The sequence below is a fragment of the Hipposideros armiger genome, unplaced genomic scaffold (assembly GCF_001890085.2).
Source record: "Hipposideros armiger isolate ML-2016 unplaced genomic scaffold, ASM189008v1 scaffold_518, whole genome shotgun sequence".
In the NCBI taxonomy this organism is placed as follows: Eukaryota; Metazoa; Chordata; class Mammalia; order Chiroptera; family Hipposideridae; genus Hipposideros; species Hipposideros armiger.
Genome location: NW_017731868.1, coordinates 747,080 through 770,989, shown reverse-complemented (window position 1 = coordinate 770,989; position 23,910 = coordinate 747,080). Strand labels below are relative to the sequence as shown.

At 38.5% G+C, this 23,910-nt stretch overlaps 1 protein-coding gene and 1 pseudogene across 15 annotated transcripts in view; one reads left to right on the top strand and one right to left on the bottom strand.

Moving 5' to 3' along the window:
* HUWE1 (HECT, UBA and WWE domain containing E3 ubiquitin protein ligase 1) overlaps window positions 1–23,910 on the bottom strand; it is a 169,949-nt gene that overhangs the window by 57,453 nt on the left and 88,586 nt on the right. For 12 of the 14 annotated variants that reach the window (XM_019668123.1, XM_019668130.1, XM_019668129.1 and 9 more), the window contains 10 exons: window positions 19,195–19,301; window positions 18,690–18,867; window positions 17,738–17,829; window positions 16,924–17,135; window positions 11,019–11,076; window positions 9,804–9,980; window positions 5,191–5,436; window positions 3,795–3,928; window positions 2,978–3,072; window positions 557–748 (listed from right to left, as the gene is read on the bottom strand). In XM_019668123.1, coding sequence (XP_019523668.1) covers window positions 557–748; window positions 2,978–3,072; window positions 3,795–3,928; window positions 5,191–5,436; window positions 9,804–9,980; window positions 11,019–11,076; window positions 16,924–17,135; window positions 17,738–17,829; window positions 18,690–18,867; window positions 19,195–19,301 — 1,491 coding nt within the window. The remainder of the gene's footprint in view (window positions 1–556; window positions 749–2,977; window positions 3,073–3,794; window positions 3,929–5,190; window positions 5,437–9,803; window positions 9,981–11,018; window positions 11,077–16,923; window positions 17,136–17,737; window positions 17,830–18,689; window positions 18,868–19,194; window positions 19,302–23,910) is intronic. The other 2 variants (XM_019668128.1, XM_019668131.1) reach the window with 1 other exon arrangement.
* Window positions 23,343–23,910, top strand: part of LOC109396371 (40S ribosomal protein S2 pseudogene) — a 23,601-nt pseudogene continuing 23,033 nt past the window's right edge. Inside the window, exon 1 of the transcript XR_002126841.1 lies at window positions 23,343–23,908. The product of XR_002126841.1 is annotated as a 40S ribosomal protein S2 pseudogene (transcript). The remainder of the gene's footprint in view (window positions 23,909–23,910) is intronic.

Genomic DNA, 23,910 nt, shown 5'->3' with positions numbered 1-23,910 from the left:
GTAATCTCTACAGAGCTGTCAAAATGAATGTTTTAAAAAGCACAAATCAACCATGTGATTTGCCAGCTATGTTTAAGGGACAGAGAGGGAAAGACGAAAGTGGGTGGAATAGCCAGACAGGTACCTGGAAAGCAGGAGCGCGCAATACCACAAAACCCAAGACAAGAGCATTTCAAGAAGGTGGTGGGTCAACTACCATGCTGCAGAGAATTGACAAGGGGACTGGAAAGTTTCCAATGAACTTAAGCAACAAGGAGGTTATAGGTACTCTGTTAAGACGTGGTAGAAGCAAAAGGCATTTGCAGTAGGTGAAGAACAAACAAAGGAGGAAGGAATTAAAGATAAAGAAGGGTAGATGACTTTCAGGAAGTGATTCTCTTATCTCTATAGCCCTAACAGTTAGCATAGAGGCTGTCACATACTAGACACTCAATCAAATACACCTAAAAATGAGCCACCAAAGTTTAAAACTTCCTTAGAGGAAATAACAGTCTTACCAGCTCAATTTGTTTAGGACTGGTTAAAGCTCTAAAAGCCAGAAAAGGAAATCACTCACCTGACAATAAAGGCTTGATTTGCTTGATTCTGGCAGCCATGGCAGGTGTGATTTTAGATTTGCCCTTCGAGTCTGAAGCAGTAGGTTCGTCTGTCTCCATAGGAGCCAATGTGTCACCATCAAGCCCAATGCCTTCCAACAAGCCCTGGGTAGAAGCATCCATACTTCCAGCTGCAGCATCCTGTTCCCCATCTGTAGACATACGAGGGGACCAGTAAGGCCATGTTGAGCCAGCACTTACCTGGTTTATTGTTCTTAAGAGTCCCAAGAAAGAGTGACCTATGGTACTTGCTATTCTTTAAATAAATGTCTATGACTTCCTAAATCTGAAAAGAAAAAAAAAATCCAAAACCCTACTGATATGCTTCTCTCCTTAGAGCCCCTTTTAGCTAATACTGACATCTTCCAATGAGAGCTTATGAATAGTCTTAACCCAGGACAACTTTGGAAGACTATAGGTACTGCATGACTACAATGTGCATGGTGTCCCCATGCTGTCAGGCGTATGCATCGCTAGAATTTTATAGTTCGGTAATCAACTCATATTGGACATCATAGATTACCACTATGGAAATATATACTATGTGAAAACAGTCATCTTTCTTAAACATATGTGAAAAACATTGCTAGGAAAAAAATTATTTTACTCTTTCTTTCAGCTAAGTCTGGTATATTTTGACTAAATTTGAGATTCTAACTTTTTGGGTTTGGTACGCTTTCTCCAAAATTAACCTTGCCACAGGTGCATATATATTTTATTAATTCTGTTCCCTCTCCCATACTAGCTGTCAGCTAAGTCTTTATTTGTTGTTTCACAAGTTATGTCTGCTTTCTTTATTACTTCCTATCTTTAGTAATTTCAGTACAATTTCTAGACATTATCTGTTAAATTTTTATACATAAAATTATCGTCATTGTTTTAACACTTTATCAAACGTATTTCCTTCTTGATGTAGAATACAGGAGAAAAAACTTTCTAGAAAAGTTGCTTTTATTAATTTTAGGTTTGTTGCATTAGGGTCAGAAAATTGTGTATAATTTCTGCTTATTGAAATTTGGAAATTTTGAGCTATAACATAAAATCTATTTTCGAAAATAGCACTGTCCAATACAAACATGATGTGAGCCACATGTATTTTAAATTTTCTAGTAGCCACATTAAAAAGTAAAAAGAAACAGGTATAATTTTTAATAATATACTGTTTAACCCAATATAATTATTTTCTTTCAACATGTAATCAAATATAAAACTAAGATTCTATATTTTTATACTAAGTATTAAAAAACATATCTATTTTATACTTTATAGCACATCTCAATCAAGACACTAAATTTTCATTAAAATAAATGATCTCTGTTTACATCTCATACAATTTAGTTGGAAAAAAAAAGATTCACATACCCAAGTTGTTCCAAACATACTTAAAAGTCTTCCAACAACTGAACAGGGTAACAGCTGTTATATTTAAATTAATAGAAATTAAAAACTCAGTTCACTCCACCCAACCTATGACCTTATCTTAACTACATCTGCAACAATTCTTTCCAAATAAGGTCATATTTTAGGTGCTGGGGGGGGGGTGGCTAGTGCTTCAACATATAATTTTTTGGGGGAAGAGACACATTTCAACCCATAATACCTTCCCCCTAATAAAAGAGAGGGTGAGATAGAGAGCAAGAAAGGGAAAGAGGAACGAGGAAGGAGGAAGGAGGGAGGGGGGAGAATAAAGGAGGATGAAAAAAACTTCAGTTTTTTAGTTGTACTAGCCACATTAAAGTATTCAATAGTCACTCAAGGCTAGTGGCTACCATACTGGACAGCGTGGTTCTAAAGTGTTCCAGTCACTTTAAAACAATCATTTACCGTTTTTAACCTATGAAATTAAGCTTCTGAAAACTAAACATACGAAAAAAAATTAAAGTCCCACCATACCCTTTGATACAGTAATTTCGAGGAATCAATCTTACACTACCATAAAACTACATATAAAGATGTTTGGTTTTCAAAATAGTACATCAGAAACTTAACAGGGAATGATTAATTTATGGTACCTTTACGTGACACTTAAAATAAAAAGAGATCTATGAAATATTGTTACCTGACATAATTACAACTATGTTAATAAAATACGTTCTCAGGGAAAAAGATTAGGCGACACTTCCAAAGTATTGTTTTGTGGCACAAATATGGGTGACTCTTCTTTCTACTACATCTTCTAATTTTTATGATTGTGTATATATATATATATATATATTTTATAGAAAAAAATGAGTAAAATAGTTTATTTTAAAAATAATTAAAAATCAATGAAAGGAAAAAATTGAGGACTACAGGTGATAGAGCTAACTAAACTTTCACAACAGACCTATAAAGAGAGAGAACTTAAGAGAATGACTAAGATTTTAGTTTCTTGGAGTTACCTGATCTTTTTCCGCCCTGGGTCGTACCTGCCTTCTCATCCTTTGGAACCAGTTTCTGCATGTCCGCCTGGCCAAATTCACATCCAGATGGTAGGCTACAACAAGAGAAACAGTGAGCTCATCTCTTATGTTGTGCTTGGTTGGTCTCTAATCTCCTTGGCTGATACTATCCCCTCCTGACTGAAGTAGCACTCAGTTCCTGAAGTAGCACTCAACAAGATTTCCAACTCAACTTTTTAGATCTAACAACAGGACCAAATTTTAAATACCTACCATGTTGACACACCGCAATTGGGATATCACATCAAAGATGCATAGGATGACACTTTTTGTAAGCAAGTCCGTAGGCTGATTAAGTGGGAAGGACAATGCCATGGATTCAATGTCTGTGCCCCCTCAAAACTCACTGTTGAAATCCTAATGCCTGATGTGATGGTATTAGTAGGAAAGCCCTTTGCGAAGTGCTTAAGTCATGAGAGTGGGAACTTCACAAATGGGACTACTGTCTTCAGTCCCTTCTGCCATGTGAGGATATAACAAAAAGTCTGTGACCTGTAAGAGGGTCCTCACTCAACCATAATATCACCATCTCAGAATTCCAGCTTCCAGAATTGTGCACAATAAATTTCTGCTCTTTATAAGGACCCAGTCTGTGGTATTTTGTTATAGTAACTCAAATGGACTAGGACAGACAAGGAGGCCTCTGAACTCTTTACTATACCCTTCTATCCTTGACCACAGCAATACTCCAGGCTCACTGAGCTTAGTTTCTGTTGAGAAAGACAACAGAGATAACAAGAGATGACCATTCCCTTACCTGTTTGGGGTACACAGGGAGAGGAGGACAGTGCTTTCCCACACCAGGGAACAGTATAGCTGGCTCAGTTTGCTCAGAACACTCAGACCCAACTGAGAGCCCCACTGGTTTACGGAGATGGAACGAATTTCACTCTGCAACAAAGTAAAAAGAAGGTGATCATTGTGATGCCCTCTGAACAATTATATTCAAAATCAACTTCCAGTTATTTGAGAAGCATATAGGATTCTATTGGGTTGATGGAAAAGTCATGGCATATTTTTCTGTTTTTCATTGCAAAAATGCATCATGACTTTTCCGACAACCCAATATTTTTCCTTGTTTGTTATTCTCACAGCTGTCTATTTCATCAAACTTTCCACATATAAGATCCCAGTTCCACAAGGTACTCTCATACAACATTTATAATGTCTCTAACATCCGTTCTTATTGCTTTTTGTAAAGTGAAAAGACAGGAGTTATAGCCTACTCTTTTTCGAAATCAAAGAAAGTTTTGTAGATTCACTGACAGCTTTCTAATTTTTTTAGGTGGTGGGGGACATGCTGTTTTCCTCTTATTTCTTTATTTTGATAAATTTTGGATTTAATTCCTTGAATTAGACATTTCATCTTATTTCATTTAATAAAAAAACGATAAAAACAAATCCCTAAGTTTTGTTATAGTCTAATTATTTTCTAAATAGTTTATAACTGTGCTTTTCATTTGATTTGATTCAATGAATATATTCCTGCTCAACAGCGTAAAACAGGGCTGCTAAAAAGTTATGCCATTAATCTTTAGTATTGATTTCCTGAATCAAATAAGAACTAAAGGTAGTAAAACTGTGAGCACACAAAAGAAACCCACCTTTTTGGAACCACAAGAGGAACCTCATAGCCACAGGGTTTGATATTTAGGGAAGTCTTTAGTAATCTCTGTTAATTACCATTGACATAAACATTCTGTGGTCAAATTTCCTTCTTGCCATCCCATTATCAGGCCTTCATGCATTTGCAGAAAGATTAGGAAGTAACAGGCCAGATGAGCACCCAATTGAGGCTTGCCTGCTAAAAAGTTTAACTATACATCCCAGTTGATCTACATGGATGCTACAGATCTATTTGTTACTTACACCACCCTCTTTCACTCTCAAGAAGGTCCAGTTCATGAGACAAATTATACGGTCACCCAACTTCTAATGAAAAAAATACTAAGGGAAAGTGAAACTGCAGAGCAACTTGAAGCATAAACCTAAGATACCCACCAGAATTAAATCAAATCAAATCTTACCCTAAAACTGTTCTTTCAGCAGCTAGCCCAGGTAGAATTGCTAAGCACAGTACGATGTGCCAGGTACATGCCCTCGGTATTCCACTGGCTTTAAACCAACATGTTCACTCTTAAGATAATTCTTACCTGTCCAACTCTGCAAGTATGAACAAACATCATGATGTAGGCGTGGGCAGCAGTAAGTGCATGTAGTAGAGGTGTGGCCTGAGCTGAGAGGGTAGCATCAGCAACATTGCCAGCACAAGCCAGTTCTCGCAACAACACTGAGCCCCCAGGGGATTCAATTGGGCGGTGTAAAGGCTCCAAGGAGGAGAGGATGGAGTCCAACTGAAGGAGACCCTCCTGAAGGACTTTGGGTTCATGTGACAGTGTCTGAAACAAGAAGAATAACATAAGCATTAATGTATAATGAACTTCATATGCATCAAGTCTTTAATAGTCACAAAAGAAGAAGTGGAAGACCAGTCTCACAAATTTCACAATTGGCCATGGCCTCTCACTTGGTAAATGGTGGAGTCAAAATATAAATGCAGGTACGTCATACCTCAACACTTCCTTTTAAAGCAAAACACATTACTCCTCTCAAACGAAAGGCTTTCAAACATGATAAGCCGATCATATTCAAAAGCTTGTGATGGCCAAACTGGAATACTGTTATAGCTAGGACTCCCATGCTGTAGGGTGAATTCCAAATTTTGCTCAACAGGGAGCAACATTAGGCAAGATTCCAAAGGACGGAAGTCAACCATTATTATAAATTTTTTTTCTTCCCACAAAGGGAGACGATTCTAGGATTGGGATCAGCTAGTCAATTTGTTTTATGAGACAACTCAAGGATTATATTATGGTCCTTGTAATTAATTTTTGAGTCTTCAGAAAAATCTGACAGTAAAACACTATTACTTGCCATTCAAAGATATGAGAAGTTAAGTACCTTTCCTATGGCTTTAAATAAATCTATCCATGCTCACACGGTATCTTAGAGGTAGAATAAAGATTGAGCAGCTCTTTCTCTTCTCTTAGCTATGAATAGCACTCCATTAAATACCCTCAAAGAGTAAAGAAAAATACTACACTTGATCTTAGCCAAAAGGTCAAAACCACAATGGGATTATCACCTCACACCTGTCAAAATGGCTATCATCAACAAGAAAAATAAAAAACAAGTGTTGGAGAGGCTGTGGAGGAAAAGGAACCCTCATATACTCATGGTGGAAATGCAGATTGGTGCAGGCACTATAGAAAACAGTATGGAGGTCCCTCAAAAAATTAAGAATAGAATTACCATATGACCCAGCAATCCCTCTCCTGGGTATATACCCCCAAAAAATCTGAAAACATTTATCCGTAAAGATGTATGTACCCTGATGTTCACTGCAACATTATTCATGGTGGCCAAGACATGGAAACAACCAAAGTGTCTTTCAAGAGATGATTGGATAAAGATGCGGTACACACACACACACACACACACACACACACACTGTAATATTACTCTTGCTATATAAAAGATGAAATACTGCCATTTACGACAACATGGATGGATCTTGTGATAGTATACTAAGCAAAATAAGTCGAGAACCATATGATTCCACTGATATGTGGGATATAAAACTGAAAGCAACAAAGGAAAAAGACAAAGAAAGAAAGAAACAAAAACTCATAGACACAGACAACAGTTTAGTGGTTACCACAGGGTAATGGGGGAGGAGGGTGATAGACGAGGGTCAATGGGGTCAAATATATCGTGAAGGAAGGAGAACTGACTCTGGGTAATGAACACACAATGTGATCTATATAGATGATGTATTACGGAATTGTACACTTGAAACCTATGTCATTGTACTAACCATCGTCACCCCAATAAATTTAATTTAAAAAGCGTAAAGCAAAACAAAACATTAAATGCAAACATGTCATAATTATGGATCTTTCCAAGTCCATAAGCAAGTAGATTTCTTATTTTTAGTAGAAATTACTTATTATTGCACAACATAGCTACTAAGAGAGCTTCACAGGTTTAATGCAATTCCTACAAAAACCCCAATGGCATTTTTTTCTTTTAGCTGAGCCCTCCTGTTGGCAGCTCAGATTGGGCTGGGAATTAAACCGGCAACCCTGTTGCTCAGAGCTTGCACTCTTGACCGAGCTCTTAACCAACTGAGCTACTCGGCCGGTCACCCCCGATGGCATTTTTTAAAAACAGAAATAAAGCACCCAAATAAGCCCTAGCAAATATGGTCAATTGAGTTTTGAAGGGCGGAATAGGGAAAAGGAAAGTCCTTTCAACAAATAATGCTGGGTAAACTGAATATCCACATGCAAAAGAATGAAGTTGGATGGTACCTTTCACCACATAAAAAATTAACTCAAAATAGATCAAAGACCTAAATGTAAGAGATAAAAGTATAAAAACTCCTAGAAGCAGCTGTAGGTTAGGTAGGTAAGAGCTACATGACATTAGATTAGGCAATGATTTTTTTTTTAAAGATTTTTATTGGGGAATTGGGGGGAGGGTAACAGCGTTGGGGAATCGGGGAAGGGGAACAGACAGGTAGACAAATTGCTGTTTTGTTCTTCAGTCTAGCTGTGGAGGACGTCACTTCACTCGTTCATGTTGGTAGATCATTGTGCTCTTCCCGGGTGAAGCAATCGGTTGCTGGTCATTGGTCGGCCGCTCACAGCAGCTCCTGGTAGCTCACACCAGCTACCAGCCGCTCACGCTGGCTGCCAGCCACTCATGTAACTCACGGCAGCCCAGCTCCAGGTCGAGCTATTGCTCAACATCTTAGCTGTAGAGGGCGAGCGTCACTGGCCCACAATGTGGGATCTGAACCGCAGCCTTGCTGCTCAGAGCTGGTGCTCCCAAGCGAGCTCCTAACCAGCTGAGCCACTCGGCCGGCCCGGCAATAATTTCTTATATAGGACACCAAAAACATGGCAGCAAAAGTAAAAAAAGAATAAAATTATAAACTGGACTTTTTCAAAATTAGAACCTTTTGTGTACCAAACAAAACTATCAAAAGAGTGGTCTGGCCGAGTGGCGTGTTGGTTAAGAGCTGGCTTGGGATGCCAGAGGGCCCCAGTTCAGATCCCACATATGAGGGCCAGTGACACTGCCCTCTACAGCTAAGATGCTGAACAACAGCTCAACCTGGAGCTGGGCTGCTGTGAGTTGCCGGTGGCAGCGTAGGCTGCAGCCTCTGCTGCAGTGGGTTGCCATGGGCCATTGTGTGTAGCCAGCAGCCAGCGTGAGTGGCCAGTAGCCACCGTGAGCAGCCATCCAGAAGCCGGCGACTGATCTGCCTCACCTGGGAAGAGTACAATGACGGTGCCAACTTGGGCCAGTGAAGCAACATCCTTCACAACTAGACTGAAGAACAAAAGGACAGCAACTTGTCTGTTCCCCTTCCCCCAATTCCCCAGCGCTGTTCTCATCCCCCAATTCCCCAAGAAAAATCTTTAAAAAAAAATTAAAAACAGAACTACCATATGATCCAGCAATCCTACTTCTGGGTATATAACCAAAAGAACTGAAAGCAGGGTCTCAAGGATCTCACTTATATGTGGGATCTAACGAAGTCAAACTCAGAACCCGAGAGTAGAATGAATGATGTCTGCCAAGGGCTAGAAGGAAATGTGGAGATTTTGGTCAAAGGATGCAAACTTCCAGTTATAAGATGATGAATAACTTCTGGGGATGGAATGTATAGCATGTGACTCTAGTTTAAATAATACTGTATTATATACTTCAAATTTGCTAAGTGAGTAGATCTTAAGTGTTCTCAACACACACACACACACACACACAACACAGAGAGTCTTGAAATATTCACACACCCACATTCATAGCAGCATTAATTCACAATAATAGCCAAGAGGTGGAAGAAGCCCAAATGTTTATCGATGAATGAACGGATAAACAAAATGTAGTTTATACACAGAATGGAGTAAACAGAGCCTTAAAAGGAAGTTGTGCCACATGTTACTACATGGATAAATCTTAAAGACAGTATGCTAAGCAAAATAAGCCAGTCACAGAAAGACAAATACCTTATGCATTACACTTACATGAGGTACCTAGAACAGTCAAATTCATAGACAGAAAGTAGAATGGTGGTTAACAGGAGCTGAGAGGGAGAGGGAGATGGGGAGTAGTTGTTTAATGCGTATAGAATTTCAGTTTTCCAAGATGAAAAGACTTCTGGAGATGAGTCCAATAATGTGAATGTACTTAACACTACTGAACTGTAGTAAAAAATGGTTAAAGTGGTAAATATCAAGTTCCGTGTATTTTGTCACTTTTACAGTTTTGGCAAAATCTGTTCAATAAACTACAGGTCAATTATGCTTAAAATACACAACTATCGAGTTTGAAAAGGGAGAAAAACAGGCTAAACAATTTTCAGACTGTGTGAAAAGCACCCATGACAAAGGATGGCACACTAATAAAACCCAGCTCCAAAGCTTTCTTGGAGGTAGTCCCGTCCAATAAACTCAAATGTTAGAAATATATTCTAAACCCAGGAACAAAGAACAAACACTTCAACTTTTCAATGAGAAGTCACGTGTCACACTATTCACCATAAAATTAAACTTGCAGTAGTACATTAACCACAAATTTCATCATTATTTTTTAGTTGAAGGAAAAGGGAGACCACAATAAAAACACATATACAAAAGTACTACAATACTGGCTTGTAAAAATAAATGAAAATATTCAGCCAGATGCTTCTTACCAATATCGATTTGCATACACCTGCAACAGCCTGACAGGCTGCGGATGTGGGAAAGTCAATGGGCAGATTGGGAAGACCCAAAATGGTAACCAAAGGTAAGAGTCCTTTCTGATTCACAAATTCCTGGCAGTGGTCATCTGTTGTATTGTTGCTCAGAATAGATTCCACAAATTTCATCTAGGTAATGAAAATAATGAAAAAAAAAGTCAGAGCCTGACACTTGGATCTAAAAGGCCAGCTTGAAATAAGAACAGAGGTAGCCTTAGTCACAAAATTAATATTTTCTAGAATACCTGAAACCTCAGGTAAACAGGGATAGATATATGATTATAGACCTTAAACATTCAGAAAACAAGGAATAGTTACTTCTTACCAATCTACTGGGTTGTCGGAAAAGTCATGACGCATTTTTGCAACAAAAAACAGAAAAAATACATCATGCCTTTTTCGACAACCCAATACCTTTTCAGCCACACCTGAAATCATATAATGAGAGCACAATGAGGTTAAATGACTTGCCCAGGGCCACACCAGGAATTAGTGGCAGAATCAGGTCTAATCTCTTTATTTTCTCATTTAGTGCTGCTATGATAATGTGTTGCCTCTCCCCTGGAAGCAAACATGGAAACTTTCCCTCAAATGAAACCTAGAACTCTGGAGGAGTGATTCGGACCAAATAAAGCATTTTGTAAGGGTAAACACATAAAATGTGGGCAACAAACACACAGGCACAAGAGAAACCATCTCTGGAAGTCTTGGAAGTGCTTAACGGGCTAGAACAAATGCTAAGTGGACTTCCCCATATATGTACACAATTACGGAAACAGATGAACTCTTCACTTTTTCCTGTGAGACACACAGAAGTTAAAAGAACACAATTTTTTAAAAAAAGAAAAGTTCATGGGGAAAAATATATGTTAGACACATTCAAAGATAATACTGGACTGGCTTAATAAAGCCCACTCCCTATTTGGATTTCAATGGGGAATGGTAACAACAAACAGAAAATTGGGAATATCCAAAAAAGGGGGATTGTTGGCTAATTTTTAGCAAACCAGCTTCACAGAACAAGGTTTGAACATCTTTCCACACTGCTCCGTACTTTAAGGGGCCCAAGTAAAAATAAAAACACAGAAATCAATGGATTATTTTGTAACCTCATATTTACCAGAAAAGCACACACCTGTATTCATTTGGCCCCACCATGAATCTTACCACATTAAGTATGTAATCCATGAGGGGAATAGGAATACGTTCCTCGGTACCAACAACCCTGTTGAAAGAGAAAAGAGAAAGTTACACAGAAATCCAAAATACCAGTACAAGAGAACAAAGTGAGGAAAGGGGGGGGGGCACAGCATGAAATTCTAGGCCTTTTACTAAGTTAGACTTAACAGCCATCTATCTATTTATCTATCTATCTATCTATCTCACAAGAAAAAATAAGAGCTGCAATCAATTCTGCAGCTAGCTTTCCTAGCCTGACTAGGCTGAGAGCATAAAAGAAAAAAAAACGAACCTTCACAAACTCACAGGCATTTGTACATATCTCAGAAGAAATTACCCTATCTTAGGCAAACTACTGTAGGAGGAATTCATCAATATGAAAATATTAAAAATAAGCAAGTTCAATTAAGAGACTTAAACATTTGACTTAAAGAAAGGAACTAAAGAAACAAATTTATAAACATCATACCATGTTCTTGTATCAGGTTTAGTTACAGAACAGGAAATGCAATTTAATTTTACTCAAAATCCCATGCTTAGATTGACAAACCATCCAGAATAGTCAAAATTGGTCAAAGATGAAGTCAAGACCTAAGGCCTCTTTCTCTAACAATCTGTGCTTGCATCACAACAGTTCCTAAACTATCCAAAAATTGTGATTAGGTCTTTTGCTTCAGATGCTTCAATGCCACACTGCAGATGAAAAGGCTGCAATAATGCCATAGCCACAGAAAATGCAGGCTTTAGTACAATGGCTACATCTTAGCATTTGCAAAAAATAAACAGAGGGAAAAACCCATAAAGTATATTGAAATGAAACAAAATCTACCTCAAAGATAAACCCTAGGAAGGGACAAAACTTGAGTCAAATAAGGAGTGCTTTGCATATAGGCCCTTGGAACAGATTTTAGGAGAAAAGGCAGAGATGGAAGGGAGAGGTAGCGGGAAAGAGAAGGCAAGAAAAGTTGGCAAGAATCTTAATAGTTTTCATCTCTGAGCAAGATAAAACGTGAATAAAGGTTTGCTAGGCACAAGGACATTTGGCAGAAAAATCTAGACTAGGCAAAGAGAATAGAGAGGCATCACAAATGGCTCCACCAATGAAATATCCAGAGCTAGGATTTGGGTAGGATGTTATGAACATGCCCAATGGAGAATTCAGGAAAAAATAATATTATATATATACACACACACACATATATATATGTGTGTGTGTGTGTGTGTATATATATATATATATATATATATATATATATATAACATAAAGGGAGAACCCAAAAGACAGGAGTGAAATGATTGCATGGGAAAAAAAAATCACAAACCTTCCCTTGACTATGCAACATTTGCAGTGTTCCCTGCAACTCACACCATTGTCTACCCCAGCTGGATTGCACCTCCTTGGAAAGAACCCAACCCAGAGATCCATCCCTACAGTTAAGCAGCACAGGTGTGGCTCTAGCAGTAGCCCAATAAGACACCTTTGCAGAAGCCAAACATAATGGCAAAGAGCCAAGGCAATAACATAAAATGAGACCCTGGTACTTCATTCATTTGCTAAATGAAAGTTGGAGAGAATAAGAGGAAACAACCAACAGAGGTTCTTAATCCAATTCCAAGAATAAACTTGTTCAGTAACCACTTCCCCTCTACCCTCATTTTTTGGCTTCCAGGCTCAGGAGGTCATATACAAATAGTAAAAATGATCAATTCTCTCCAGTACGAATTCCTCTACCAACTGGTTTTAAGAAAAACGTCACTCTAATCTTAACCTCATATGAAATGTTCACCCATAGTATTTTTGAAACAATAAAAGACTGCATACCTATGATGAAACAATTTACCTTAACTGTCAAATTAAAAACTTCCTGTCTCTCCCTCTCCAAAACATGCGCACTTTTCCAAACTCAATTTTACTCTGGTCAATTTGATGTGCATTTATGGTGCAGAAGCCCTTAATCAGAAGTTAAGGAGGATTCCAACTGTCATAGTACAGGCCTCATGGGTATTTTTTTGGGGGGGGGGTGATGTGGAGGAAACCAGGTCTTTCTTCCAGCTCTTGAGGAAACACAGCTGTCTTTGGTAAAGAACTCCTCCCAGTGGTCCATGATTCAGGGAACAACTGCTTCCCTGCATTCGCTCCCTTTAAAGTCCAGACAGCTGCTATTCAAGTTCCCAAGACCACATGGATTTATATAACCCAGGGGTCTGCAAACTGCAGCTCGCGAGCCACTTGTGGCTCTTTGGGTACGTTCCGTCTCAAAAGTTTGCTGACCCCTGGAAGAGCCAATCCTGTCCCTCGCAACAATTTAAAAATTATTCGAGAGCCATAAATATATTTTTACATAATCACAATTATGTGACTAATATACTTCAAAAATTTTATAAATGAAACTATGGTAGTTTTATTTTCATTTTCAATTTTACTTCAGAGCCACATGTATGCGAGCTGCAGTTTGCTGACCCCTGGCAGCAATTCTGTCTCAAAAGTTTGCCGACCCCTGAACCCATACCTTTCAAATTGTTTATGATAGGCAGTTAAAGTTAGGCAAAGTAAATGAAATTGACCACAAAATAAATCATGTTGTCCCAACTAAAACCCGCGATTACTTACTGGCAAGCATATTCATCCCCAGTACTATCAGTTTTGCTGACATCAAACAATTTAGAAGGCAGAAGAGGCCAAAAGGGAAGTATTTAGCACCACCTGTAATGAATGCCTCTGCATGAAGAACAGAGCTCCATGTATGTGGGGTAGACTGTAGTGTCTAAGTTTCTTTATTCCAGATCTCTAGCACAAAACCATGTATCTCAAGATCAAATACAAACATCATTTTTAAACAATAGTTGTGGATTTTGGGAAAAAATAAGGGAAAAGAGAACACTGTCTTAGCCTGGAAAAATATGGAAACTCAAAAAGTCCATCAACAAGGAGAATGGATAAACACTGTAGTATATTCATACACTGGAATATTACTAAACAATGAAAAAAAGCCTATGAAACAATGAAAAACACACCTCAAAAACATGTTGAGCAACAGAAGCCAGGTACAAGTAAGTACATACGTCAGATATGATACACATACAAGACTCCATTTATTCTATTTATATGCTGTTCTAGAATAGCCTAAATTACTCTATGATGATAGAAATAAGTAATTGCCTCATTTTAGAGTAGGGAAATATAAAACTTAAAACCTGTGCAGTTTAGTTGTAGAAATTACACATCAATAGAAAATACTGGAAAAAATTTACTCGTGTATTTAAAGCATTGGAAAACAGACGAGGGCATGGAAGATAGGAATTTGTTCGTGAGTCCCACTGAAGAATTTTGTGTTTGGGGGTGGGTACGAAGACTTCGGGGGAGAGGGGTGGCACATACTGCAAATTTTTCTAAGTCTCTTCCCATATCAGCAGAAAGCATATAGCAACTCCTACCATAACAACTGCTTGGGATAAGGAGATAAAAAACTTTCCCTTTAATACATTGTAGCTTTCAAAATGGAGGTTGAGTTTAGACAGTCTCTTGCTTCTCCTTCCAGCCCTAATAATACATGTAGTCCTAACTGAGACATCTGAAGGTGGCAGAAGTGGAAAAGTATATATCTATATCTATATCTATATCTATCTATATCTACATCTATATATCTATATATCTATATCTCAACATTTGTGAGACTCTCAGGTATGTTATGTGAGGTAGTGAAAACACCCAGACCACGCAGAGCATAGAAAAACATGGATACCATGGAACATCAATTACTAAAGTCCTTTGTGGCTTAGAAGCCACATGACTAACAATGTGGTGGAGTATTCATGCTGCAGGTCTAGACTTTTACTGTCTCTTCATTCTTGTTCATGTTTCATTAGGGCCAGCTAGCTCTCTCTTGGCATTCAAAACTCAGGGAATCCTTAATCTAATGCTCTTGATCCATTCCATCAATCCACTAAATAAATGTTTATTGACTGATTATCTACTGTTATGAAGTGGTTGGGATACACTGCTGAATGAGACATGGTCCCTTGCCCTGAAGGAGCATACAGATTAGTGTGGGGAAGCTATTAGCATATATGAATAATTTTGACAAACTGTCAGGAGAACACAAATGATCGACTTCCTATTTGGAGGTAAAAGGAAAAGCTCCTTTAATAATGAGACATTTAAGATCTTGCTCTCCAGAGTATGTTGTCAGTTATAGCTCAAACTTTTATAAAAAATCTTAAAAAAAAATAATGCATTTGAGCTGGCCTTGCAGGAATTTGGTAGATGGAAAAGGAGATAAGATAATGTGGGGATGGGGGATAAATATGGATAGAACATAGTGACACATGCTATCCGAAGAAAATCATGGAAAGTGAAGAAATATAAGGGCTTGAGAAAATGTCACTATACCATGACAGCTTGAAATCTGGGCACATTAGATCTAAGGTATCTGTAAGATGCCCAGGTAGAAAAGAAGTTATATGCAGATGAATGCACACAGCTTGACTCCAAACTACTACCACCACCCATGTTTAAGAAATCTTTACCTTGTTTGCAGGCAGGAAAGGGAACCCTATCTCAGCAGGGTGGCTGATAATCAAGGGTACTGCACTAAGATTCTGACTCATATGTAAATAAATAATCTTGCTTTCTTTCAGGGTATCTTCCTCTTCCAGAAAGAATGTTCTGATCAAAACAGAAGATGCTGCTAGAATGAAGGCAGGGTTGCCTATTCAGACAAGGGTAAGAGGGTAAGATGCCTGCTCCACAAAACAATCTTAGTAGTTAATGCCTCTCTTCCAAAAAAACTCATACCAACAGGCTCAACACTTCCTACCATGTTTCCCCCCAAATAAGACCAGGTCTTATACTAACTTTTGCTTCAAAAGATGCATTTTATTCCTTTATTCATGTACAAAAATCTACATTTATTCAAATACAGTCATGTCTGGCTGACGATCTTAACTGGGGCTCATTGTGGGGTAGGGCTTATATTGCGAGCACCCTGAAAATCATGCTAGGGCTTATTTTCCAGTTAGGTCTTATTTTTGGGGAAACATGGTAGAGTTCCAGGAGGGCATATCAGTTTTGGAGTCTAGGCCTTTGCTTTTGCTGTCAACTCCACTATAATCTTCTCTTAAGTCCCAAGCTCAAACCCATTCATATCCATGCCTAAAATGCCCATGCTTCTCTCAGAACTACTGATCTATTTGCCAAGAGCACTATTAAATGAGTGAATGCATGATTGTCCACAGGGATCACACCCACTTCTAGCATGAAGGTGATTAAGAGTTACAGCTAGTCAGGTGGACTATCCACTACCAGCCAGCAGTCTTTAAGCCTACCCCCAACCCCATCTCACCATCCAGATAGTCAATTTTTACGTAGAAAAAACCTCAAATAGAAATAAGAAAATCTATTGTGCCTAATTAAAACCATATAGTATATTCCAAAGCCTTCTGATTTACCTGGAATAAATAGATACTAATCTAACAAAAACAAAGGCAAAAACAAACAACAAATCCCTGTATCTCTTAAGGACTTTTTAAGAGATAGGCTTCAAAAGTGCAAAGTGTTCCACATGTGCTCACTTATGGAAACGATCAAGCAGCCAATGATGTAGAACACCACATCAACAAAAAGAACATTAAGTCCACTGAGGAAAGCCCACCAACTTGATATACTGATTCTGATTCAATTTCATGAACAGCTTTTAAGAAAGATAGCTTGCTAAGGTAACCAATACAATTAAATGTCAAAGCACAAGGGTCAAAGAAAAAAAAAACCAAACCTACCTCTAGACTCTTAGGGCCACATGAACCCTAATCATCGAATCCAATTCCCTCACTTTTATAGATGAAAACAACATGCCCAAGATCACAAGGCTAGTGAAACTTTCTTGAAAACACTTACTGCTGATTAGGCTCGGTTTCATTCTGCTGGGTAGAATTAAAGCTCTGCATGGCCTGTACTTCCTCTTCCTCCTCATCCTCACTAGAGGCCTCTTCTGCAGCATGATTAGACCTTGGGGGAGGAGCAGTGGCACTGCCATCTGCCTTCTGGATTGATGGCTTCTGACAGATGTATTTAGGGTCTTTCCCAAGATTACAGATTTCTTCAAGTAACTGAAAGGTACAGGGAATAAGATTATTTATTACCAATTATGGAATGGGGAGGGGTAACTAACGTTTTTGGACTATTTTCTATGTGTTATACATAGAAGTACCAAAACACTAAATACATGTTATATACACCATTCCTGAAATGTAGTCATTAACCCCATTTTACAAACAAGGGACGTAAATAACTTGTTCAGGGTTACATGGCTGTTAAGCGATTGACTGATTTGACTCCATGTCCTAATTCATCAAGCCCCAGGAATTCATATACTATTTTAACAACCCTAAAAGCCAACTGACAGGGCTAGTAAACGTGAAAAAAAAAATCAAGAAACAAAGATTCAAAAGGGTAACATGCTTTTATAAACAGAAACTAAGGCTTGGCAACTTGTTGATATCCTATATAAGAAACCAATACTTAACTGACTTTCTGGGGGGGGGGGGATGGGCAAAGATCAACCCAAGCACATGGAGAAAAATCACTGACCTAATCCTCTTATAGGCACAGCCCAAGAATCCAAATGACCTCCAGTACACCAAGCCTTTTTCTAAAAACTCCCCATTCACTGCTCCCTCATGCCCATGGTCACAATCTTATCACTTCCCACCTTGATGATAGCAGTCGTTGCATCCGTTTTGAGGGTGGGCTGATGTCTCATGAGCTCATCAACAGCACTCCCCAGGTTGGATGCAGTATCCCCTTAAAGAAAAAAAAAAGAACTGTTAGAAAGACTGAAGAAAATAGAGCTTGTGCTATTTTCTGTGCCAATATAAGGAGGAAAGAAGAAACTGAGCTGGTTGCTGTCATTTTCCAATGTTGTGCTTTCTCGAACAAATTCATACCAACCTCGGCAACCAAATCTCTGGGGAGGAGGAAGGAAACCTTGCCAGTCTAGTAAACATTTTAAAGTAACCATGTATGCTGCAGTTTATCCAGGCAATCTCTACTGTCAAGGTCTGAACTACTATTGCATATTGAAGAGAGTAAAGCAGCACAAACCATTAACCCTCTGGTTGCCGGTATTAACAATGATACTGGCTAGAATGCTACAGAGGAGGCTGAAAGCAAGCGCCCATTTTTGAAAACTGGATTCTTTCTGGAGCCCTACCTTCTTTCTATTCTTCAACGATCTGGTCTCAAATACACTGAGAAGGAAATCTTTTCATTTGTGACTATCTTAGGGACTTGGATATTAAAACAGATTACCAGCATCAACACCTTGGGACTTCATATCTTCTCTTGCTGTAGACTAGATGGTGGACCTAGAAATCTGCTATCCTCTAAAACTCATTTCTCACCAGCACCATGACAGTACATTTAACAGTGAACTGTTGAGAAGTATGGAAATACTATGAGTAGAGGCTAAGGATGAAGTATTCTTTTTTACCTGCAAGTCAATGTATGGTGAAAATTCCCATTAAGCTTAGTGTACCTAGCCAGAGAAATGATGTGAGGTCAAGGAAGGGTTTCCTTGCCAATCAGTTGACTTGTTAATCATCTAAAATCTTGACACAATAGCAAACCAATTATTTATTTTAAGATAAATCCTGGTGATTTACCAAGGGGATCAGAACTCCTCCTCCTCCGCATGGCTGGGAGGTAATCTGGAGACAGAAGAACTTTGAAGAGACGTTCAAAAGGCTGACACTGTACAAATGACTGGAGACCTCGTGCATTCAAGCAGAGTGCACTGAATACATTTGGGAGGGAACCAAGGACTTCACGGGTAGCAGGAACCTGGAGAGAAGATAAAGTGAGTTTGAAGACATCTAAAAGAATTCAGGTGTACATGCTAAGAAACTTTGGCCAAGGGTATCACACATAGGCAGGCCCTTGAACAACCAGGCTCTAGTTAGTTTCAATACTATAAACAGAAGACAAGAGATACAATTTGAAAATTTGAATGCCATAAGACTGCTGAGACCGGTTGGGGGGGGGCGAGAAGGGAGAGGGAGAAAGAAGGAGGGAGGTAGGGAGGGAGAGAGAGAGAAGAGAAGAGAAGAGAGATTTTGCAGGGAGGGGTATACATGGAACATTCTTTACAGAGCAGCAGAAAGGACTCACATCTTTGATAAGCAGTGCATGCAGCATGACATCTGTCAATCCATTATCCTGGAGTGAGGAGAGCAGTGACGGTTCTTGAAATACAAACACAGTCACCACTTCAGTAGCTAAAAGAGAGAGAGAAGGAGAGAGAGTAATATGAAAAACTGAGATTCTTCATAAGTATATAAAAAGCAAAACTCCAAAGGCTTAAAAAAACAACCCCAAACATACTAAATGTACAATTATTTAAACACTTGTGCTTACCATGAAAAGTTCCCAATAATGCTCATCAGATTAATCATTAAGAATTTAGTGACTACCCCTCAAGATTTTTATAAGTAATGTAGATGCATGACAACTGTAGTTAGTACTGTACTGAATACTGGAAATACAATAAGAGATTAGATATCAGGTGCTCTCATCACATAAAAAAAGGTAAGTATGTGAGGAGACATGTTAATTACCTTCACTATAGAAATCATTTCACTATGTATATCAGATCATGTTGCCCACTCTAAATATGTAATTTTATTTAAAAATGTATAAATAAAAAACGAAAAATCAGGATTTTATAGGCATATTTTTATACAAATGAGGTTATATTGTTATATAACTTGTTTTTTCCCAATTGTAATATATACCATAAAATCTCCTTTATCTTTCCCTGTCACTACAACTCATTTGATTAGAATGGCTGCATACCATTCCACTAAATACATGTACCACCATATATAAAAAAACCAGTCCACAATTGTGAGAATTGATAAGCCTAAACACACATCCTTTTTTGTCAGCTTACCCAGAAAAAAAAATCTAAGATGAAGCGGGGGTGGTTTGCTGGGTTACAGTGAACATAAACTTAACTGATGATAATGGACAAAACGTATTCTTAAAAAGCCTTTTCAACAATTTAAAAATATCATCAACATTATTAGGAGTCCTTGGGTATTAATCTGACCATTTTTGACAAATTAGAAATGTGCCGTAAATACTACTATCAATGCTTTTAGAACAGCAGTTCTCAACCTTTCACAGGGGACGCCTAAGACCACCGGAAAACACATATTTTCGATGGTCTTAGGAACCGAGACACTGCTCCTCTATCCGTCTCCAGGCCCACATGCAGATACGCCCACATACGAGTACCTGGCAACCCCTGTGAGAGGGTCGTTCGACCCCCAAAGGAGTTGCAACCCACAGGTTGAGAACCGCTGTTCTAGAACATGGCAAAAACTCTACTCATGAGGAAATAGCACAGCATTAACACATTCATTAAAAAGTAACCAAAAGAGAAGCTAGAATTAACAGAAAAAAGTAGAACTTAGGGAAACTAAGAAAAAAGCAAGAATAATTAAAACCAATAACTAGCCCTCTGAAAAGACTAAGAAAGCTTAAAATTGTGGGAAATCTAATGAATAAAAGAGAATAATATATATCAGTGATGATAATAGGAGATTTAAATTATTTTACAAACTGTATGTTAACAAGTGAAATGAAATGCTTTTGTAAGAAACATCATAAAAATCCACTCTCAAGAAATGATAACAAAGCAGGTTAGACCAATAACCACAAAAATTTTTAAAAGTAAAAAACAGTAGGTAGCAGGAAGTCATCACCCAACAGTTTTAGATGCAAGTGTTATTAAACCTTCTAGGAGCAATTATGACAGGCTTTCCAACTCATTTTATGAGATTTTTAAAAAGTTTTGATATTAAAATGTGACAAAGAAGGTACACACACACATATATATATATATATATGCACAAACCATGTATAAAACAAACTCATAACACTGATGTCTGAGATCTAAAAGAAACCAAAGGATTTTCAGTTCAAGAGAGTGAATAGAGCACCCCTCATCTATTCCAAACACATTGAAATGGCAGATGTATGACAATTATTGGGGACCAACAGTTGTCAAAGGCTTTGGGGATTTCTGATGGGCTATAAATCTGTGGAAAATTTAAGTCCTATTTTTGGGTTCCTACCAGTATATGACAGACCCTTCCATAGACTTTCATTTGTACAAATGTCTGAATTCTAAGGGGTTACTAAAATTGAGTATTCATACACTAAAATTAGTGTTCTACTAGAGGTTACAAATACATCAAATCTCTTACTTAACAGAGGTCTAACTCTAATGCTAAGCTGTAATGCTACCGTGTGCAAAAGAACAATTTAAACCCTCTTTTAAAATTAACAGATGACCAAGAATTAGAATTTATAAAGGAAACATGCACAAAACCAATCATCTACAGGTGGAACCAAGCAACTGATTACTAAGAGCTAAGCAATAAAATATAAACTCTTAAAAAAATTGGTTAAAATCAAATTCTAGAATTGACAAAATCCATAAAGCAGAAATAATTTGTTAAGACAAAGGGTCTCTTAAAAATGTTTATACAAAAGAGTTTGATGATCCAATAGGCATCTTGAAAGACTACACAGAGAAAGTCTCTCAGAAAGTAAGTGACATGAGCCCAATACAGTAGGCTTGTCAGCTATACAATAAGGTTTCTGGGAAAGAACACGTGAGTTAAAAAGAACCAAAGAAATTTTTCTGAAGCAGGAAAAAATGTTCAGATTTTAAAAAGAGCATAATTAACCAAGTGTTATGAGGAACACTGAGAAGAATAACTAAAAACATCCTGGTGAGATTTATGAGCTCCAAGGATAAAGAGAAAATGAAGCTACCTACAAAGGAACAAGAACCAGTTTAATATCACGGTTATCTACAATATATAATAACATTAGAAGACAAAGGTCTTGAGAAACTTTCACAAAATTCTGAAAGAAAAGGAAGCCTAACACTTTAAGAATTACCCAAAGATGTAGTCTAACAAAATTAAATAATAAAGCAGAGAGGGAAAGTCAAGGGTTACTAAAAAAATAAAAGAAAGATAATGGTGAGAAAGAAATGAAGTAATTGCACGCTGAAAGACTTACTTTGTCCAGTTTGGCAGAAGACAGTAAGAAATTTTAGAAATTTAGATGTCAATAAAATGGTATAAGGATAACCATTACAAAAAAAAGGAGTAAGAAAATTAATGTAAGATTCAGAATACGAAAAAACATTAACATAAAACACAAGAATTTAGGAAAATTAAAAACAGCACAGATCACAAAAATGTCAAGTTCCTCCTTTAAGATAAAAAAGCACAGTACTGTAATAAAACATTCTGCTGAAAATATCTTTTAAAATGTGAAGGACATACAAAGTATAGTTAAAGGTCCAAACTAAGTCAAAGTGGGAATTCAGAGCCTCAGGCTTTTATCTTGACGGTAATTTGCCTAACCAAGTGACCTTGATTTTCAAGACTACTTAGGGTACCTGGAATAGGACACAAAAGCATAGGGACATATCTTAGGATGCCCCAATAAAACTCTGTCTATTGTTCATATTTTTATAGACTCCAGGGTGGTAGCTAATGGCCTCATTGCTTTTTTTCTGGTCTATGGGCTCAAAACAGTTTCCATATTCAGGATCATGTCCTATGAAGCCTTCCACATTGGGAATATATTGCTGCTCAGACTTGGCATACTACAATTAAAGTCTAATGTCTCAATTCATGCCAAGGCCACCACAGAGGAAGTTCATTTTTATGTCACAGCCAATTAATTTGCTCACACTTTTCAAATATTACTCCGTGCGCTTAGCTCAATAGGTCAATGAGATCTCTAGTCATCGCAGTCCCGCACCCTTAAAATTAGGGATAAATGCCATGGCACCCCCATGCCACCAGCCCTAGCCCAAACTCAACATAATCTTTGCAATCTGTCTTGCCACTGACATCATGTCCAACAGGAATGCATACAAAGGGGTGAACACCCTTTCTCTAACTGGTAGATTCATTTTATAGAACCACTGCTCCAATCTGCTGGTGCAAACTGCTTTGCCCTCACCAAGACTGATTGTTATATAGGTCTGCTATTGGTTTATCCTTCCTGCCATGATACTGCCAGCACCACTATTACACGCCTCACTAAATGCTAGTTCCCTTTGGGCTTCTAGATAACACTGACTCTGACCAGAGTACACATTTTACTGTTAATTCAGTCTAGGCATGGGTTGTAGAAACAAAGCATCACGTGGAGCTTCCAATAGAAAGATATAATTGGCCTACTCAGGAATGCTTTCTTAAACTTATAAAATGGACAATGGGCTTCTTCAATACAACACCAAATGGCGGATGACGCCGGTGCTGCTGGAGGGCCCGGAGGCCCCGGGGGCCCTGGAGTGGGAAGCCGCGGCGGCTTCCGTGGAGGATTCGGCAGTGGCATCCGGGGCCGAGGTCGTGGTCGGGGTCGCGGCCGGGGTGGAGGCCGCGGAGCTCGCCGAGGCAAAGCCGAGGACAAAGAGTGGATCCCCGTCACCAAGCTGGGCCGCCTGGTCAAGGACAAGAAGATCAAATCCCTAGAGGAGATCTATCTCTTCTCCCTGCCCATCAAGGAATCTGAGATCATTGATTTTTTCCTGGGGGCATCCCTGAAGGATGAAGTTTTGAAAATAATGCCAGTGCAAAAGCAGACCCGTGCTGGCTGGAGGACCCGGTTCAAGGCATTTGTCGCCATTGGGGACTACAATGGACACGTGGGTCTGGGTGTTAAGTGCTCCAAGGAGGTAGCCACTGCCATCCGCGGGGCCATCATCCTGGCCAAGCTCTCCATCGTCCCTGTGCGGCGAGGCTACTGGGGGAACAAGATCGGCAAGCCCCACACTGTCCCTTGCAAGGT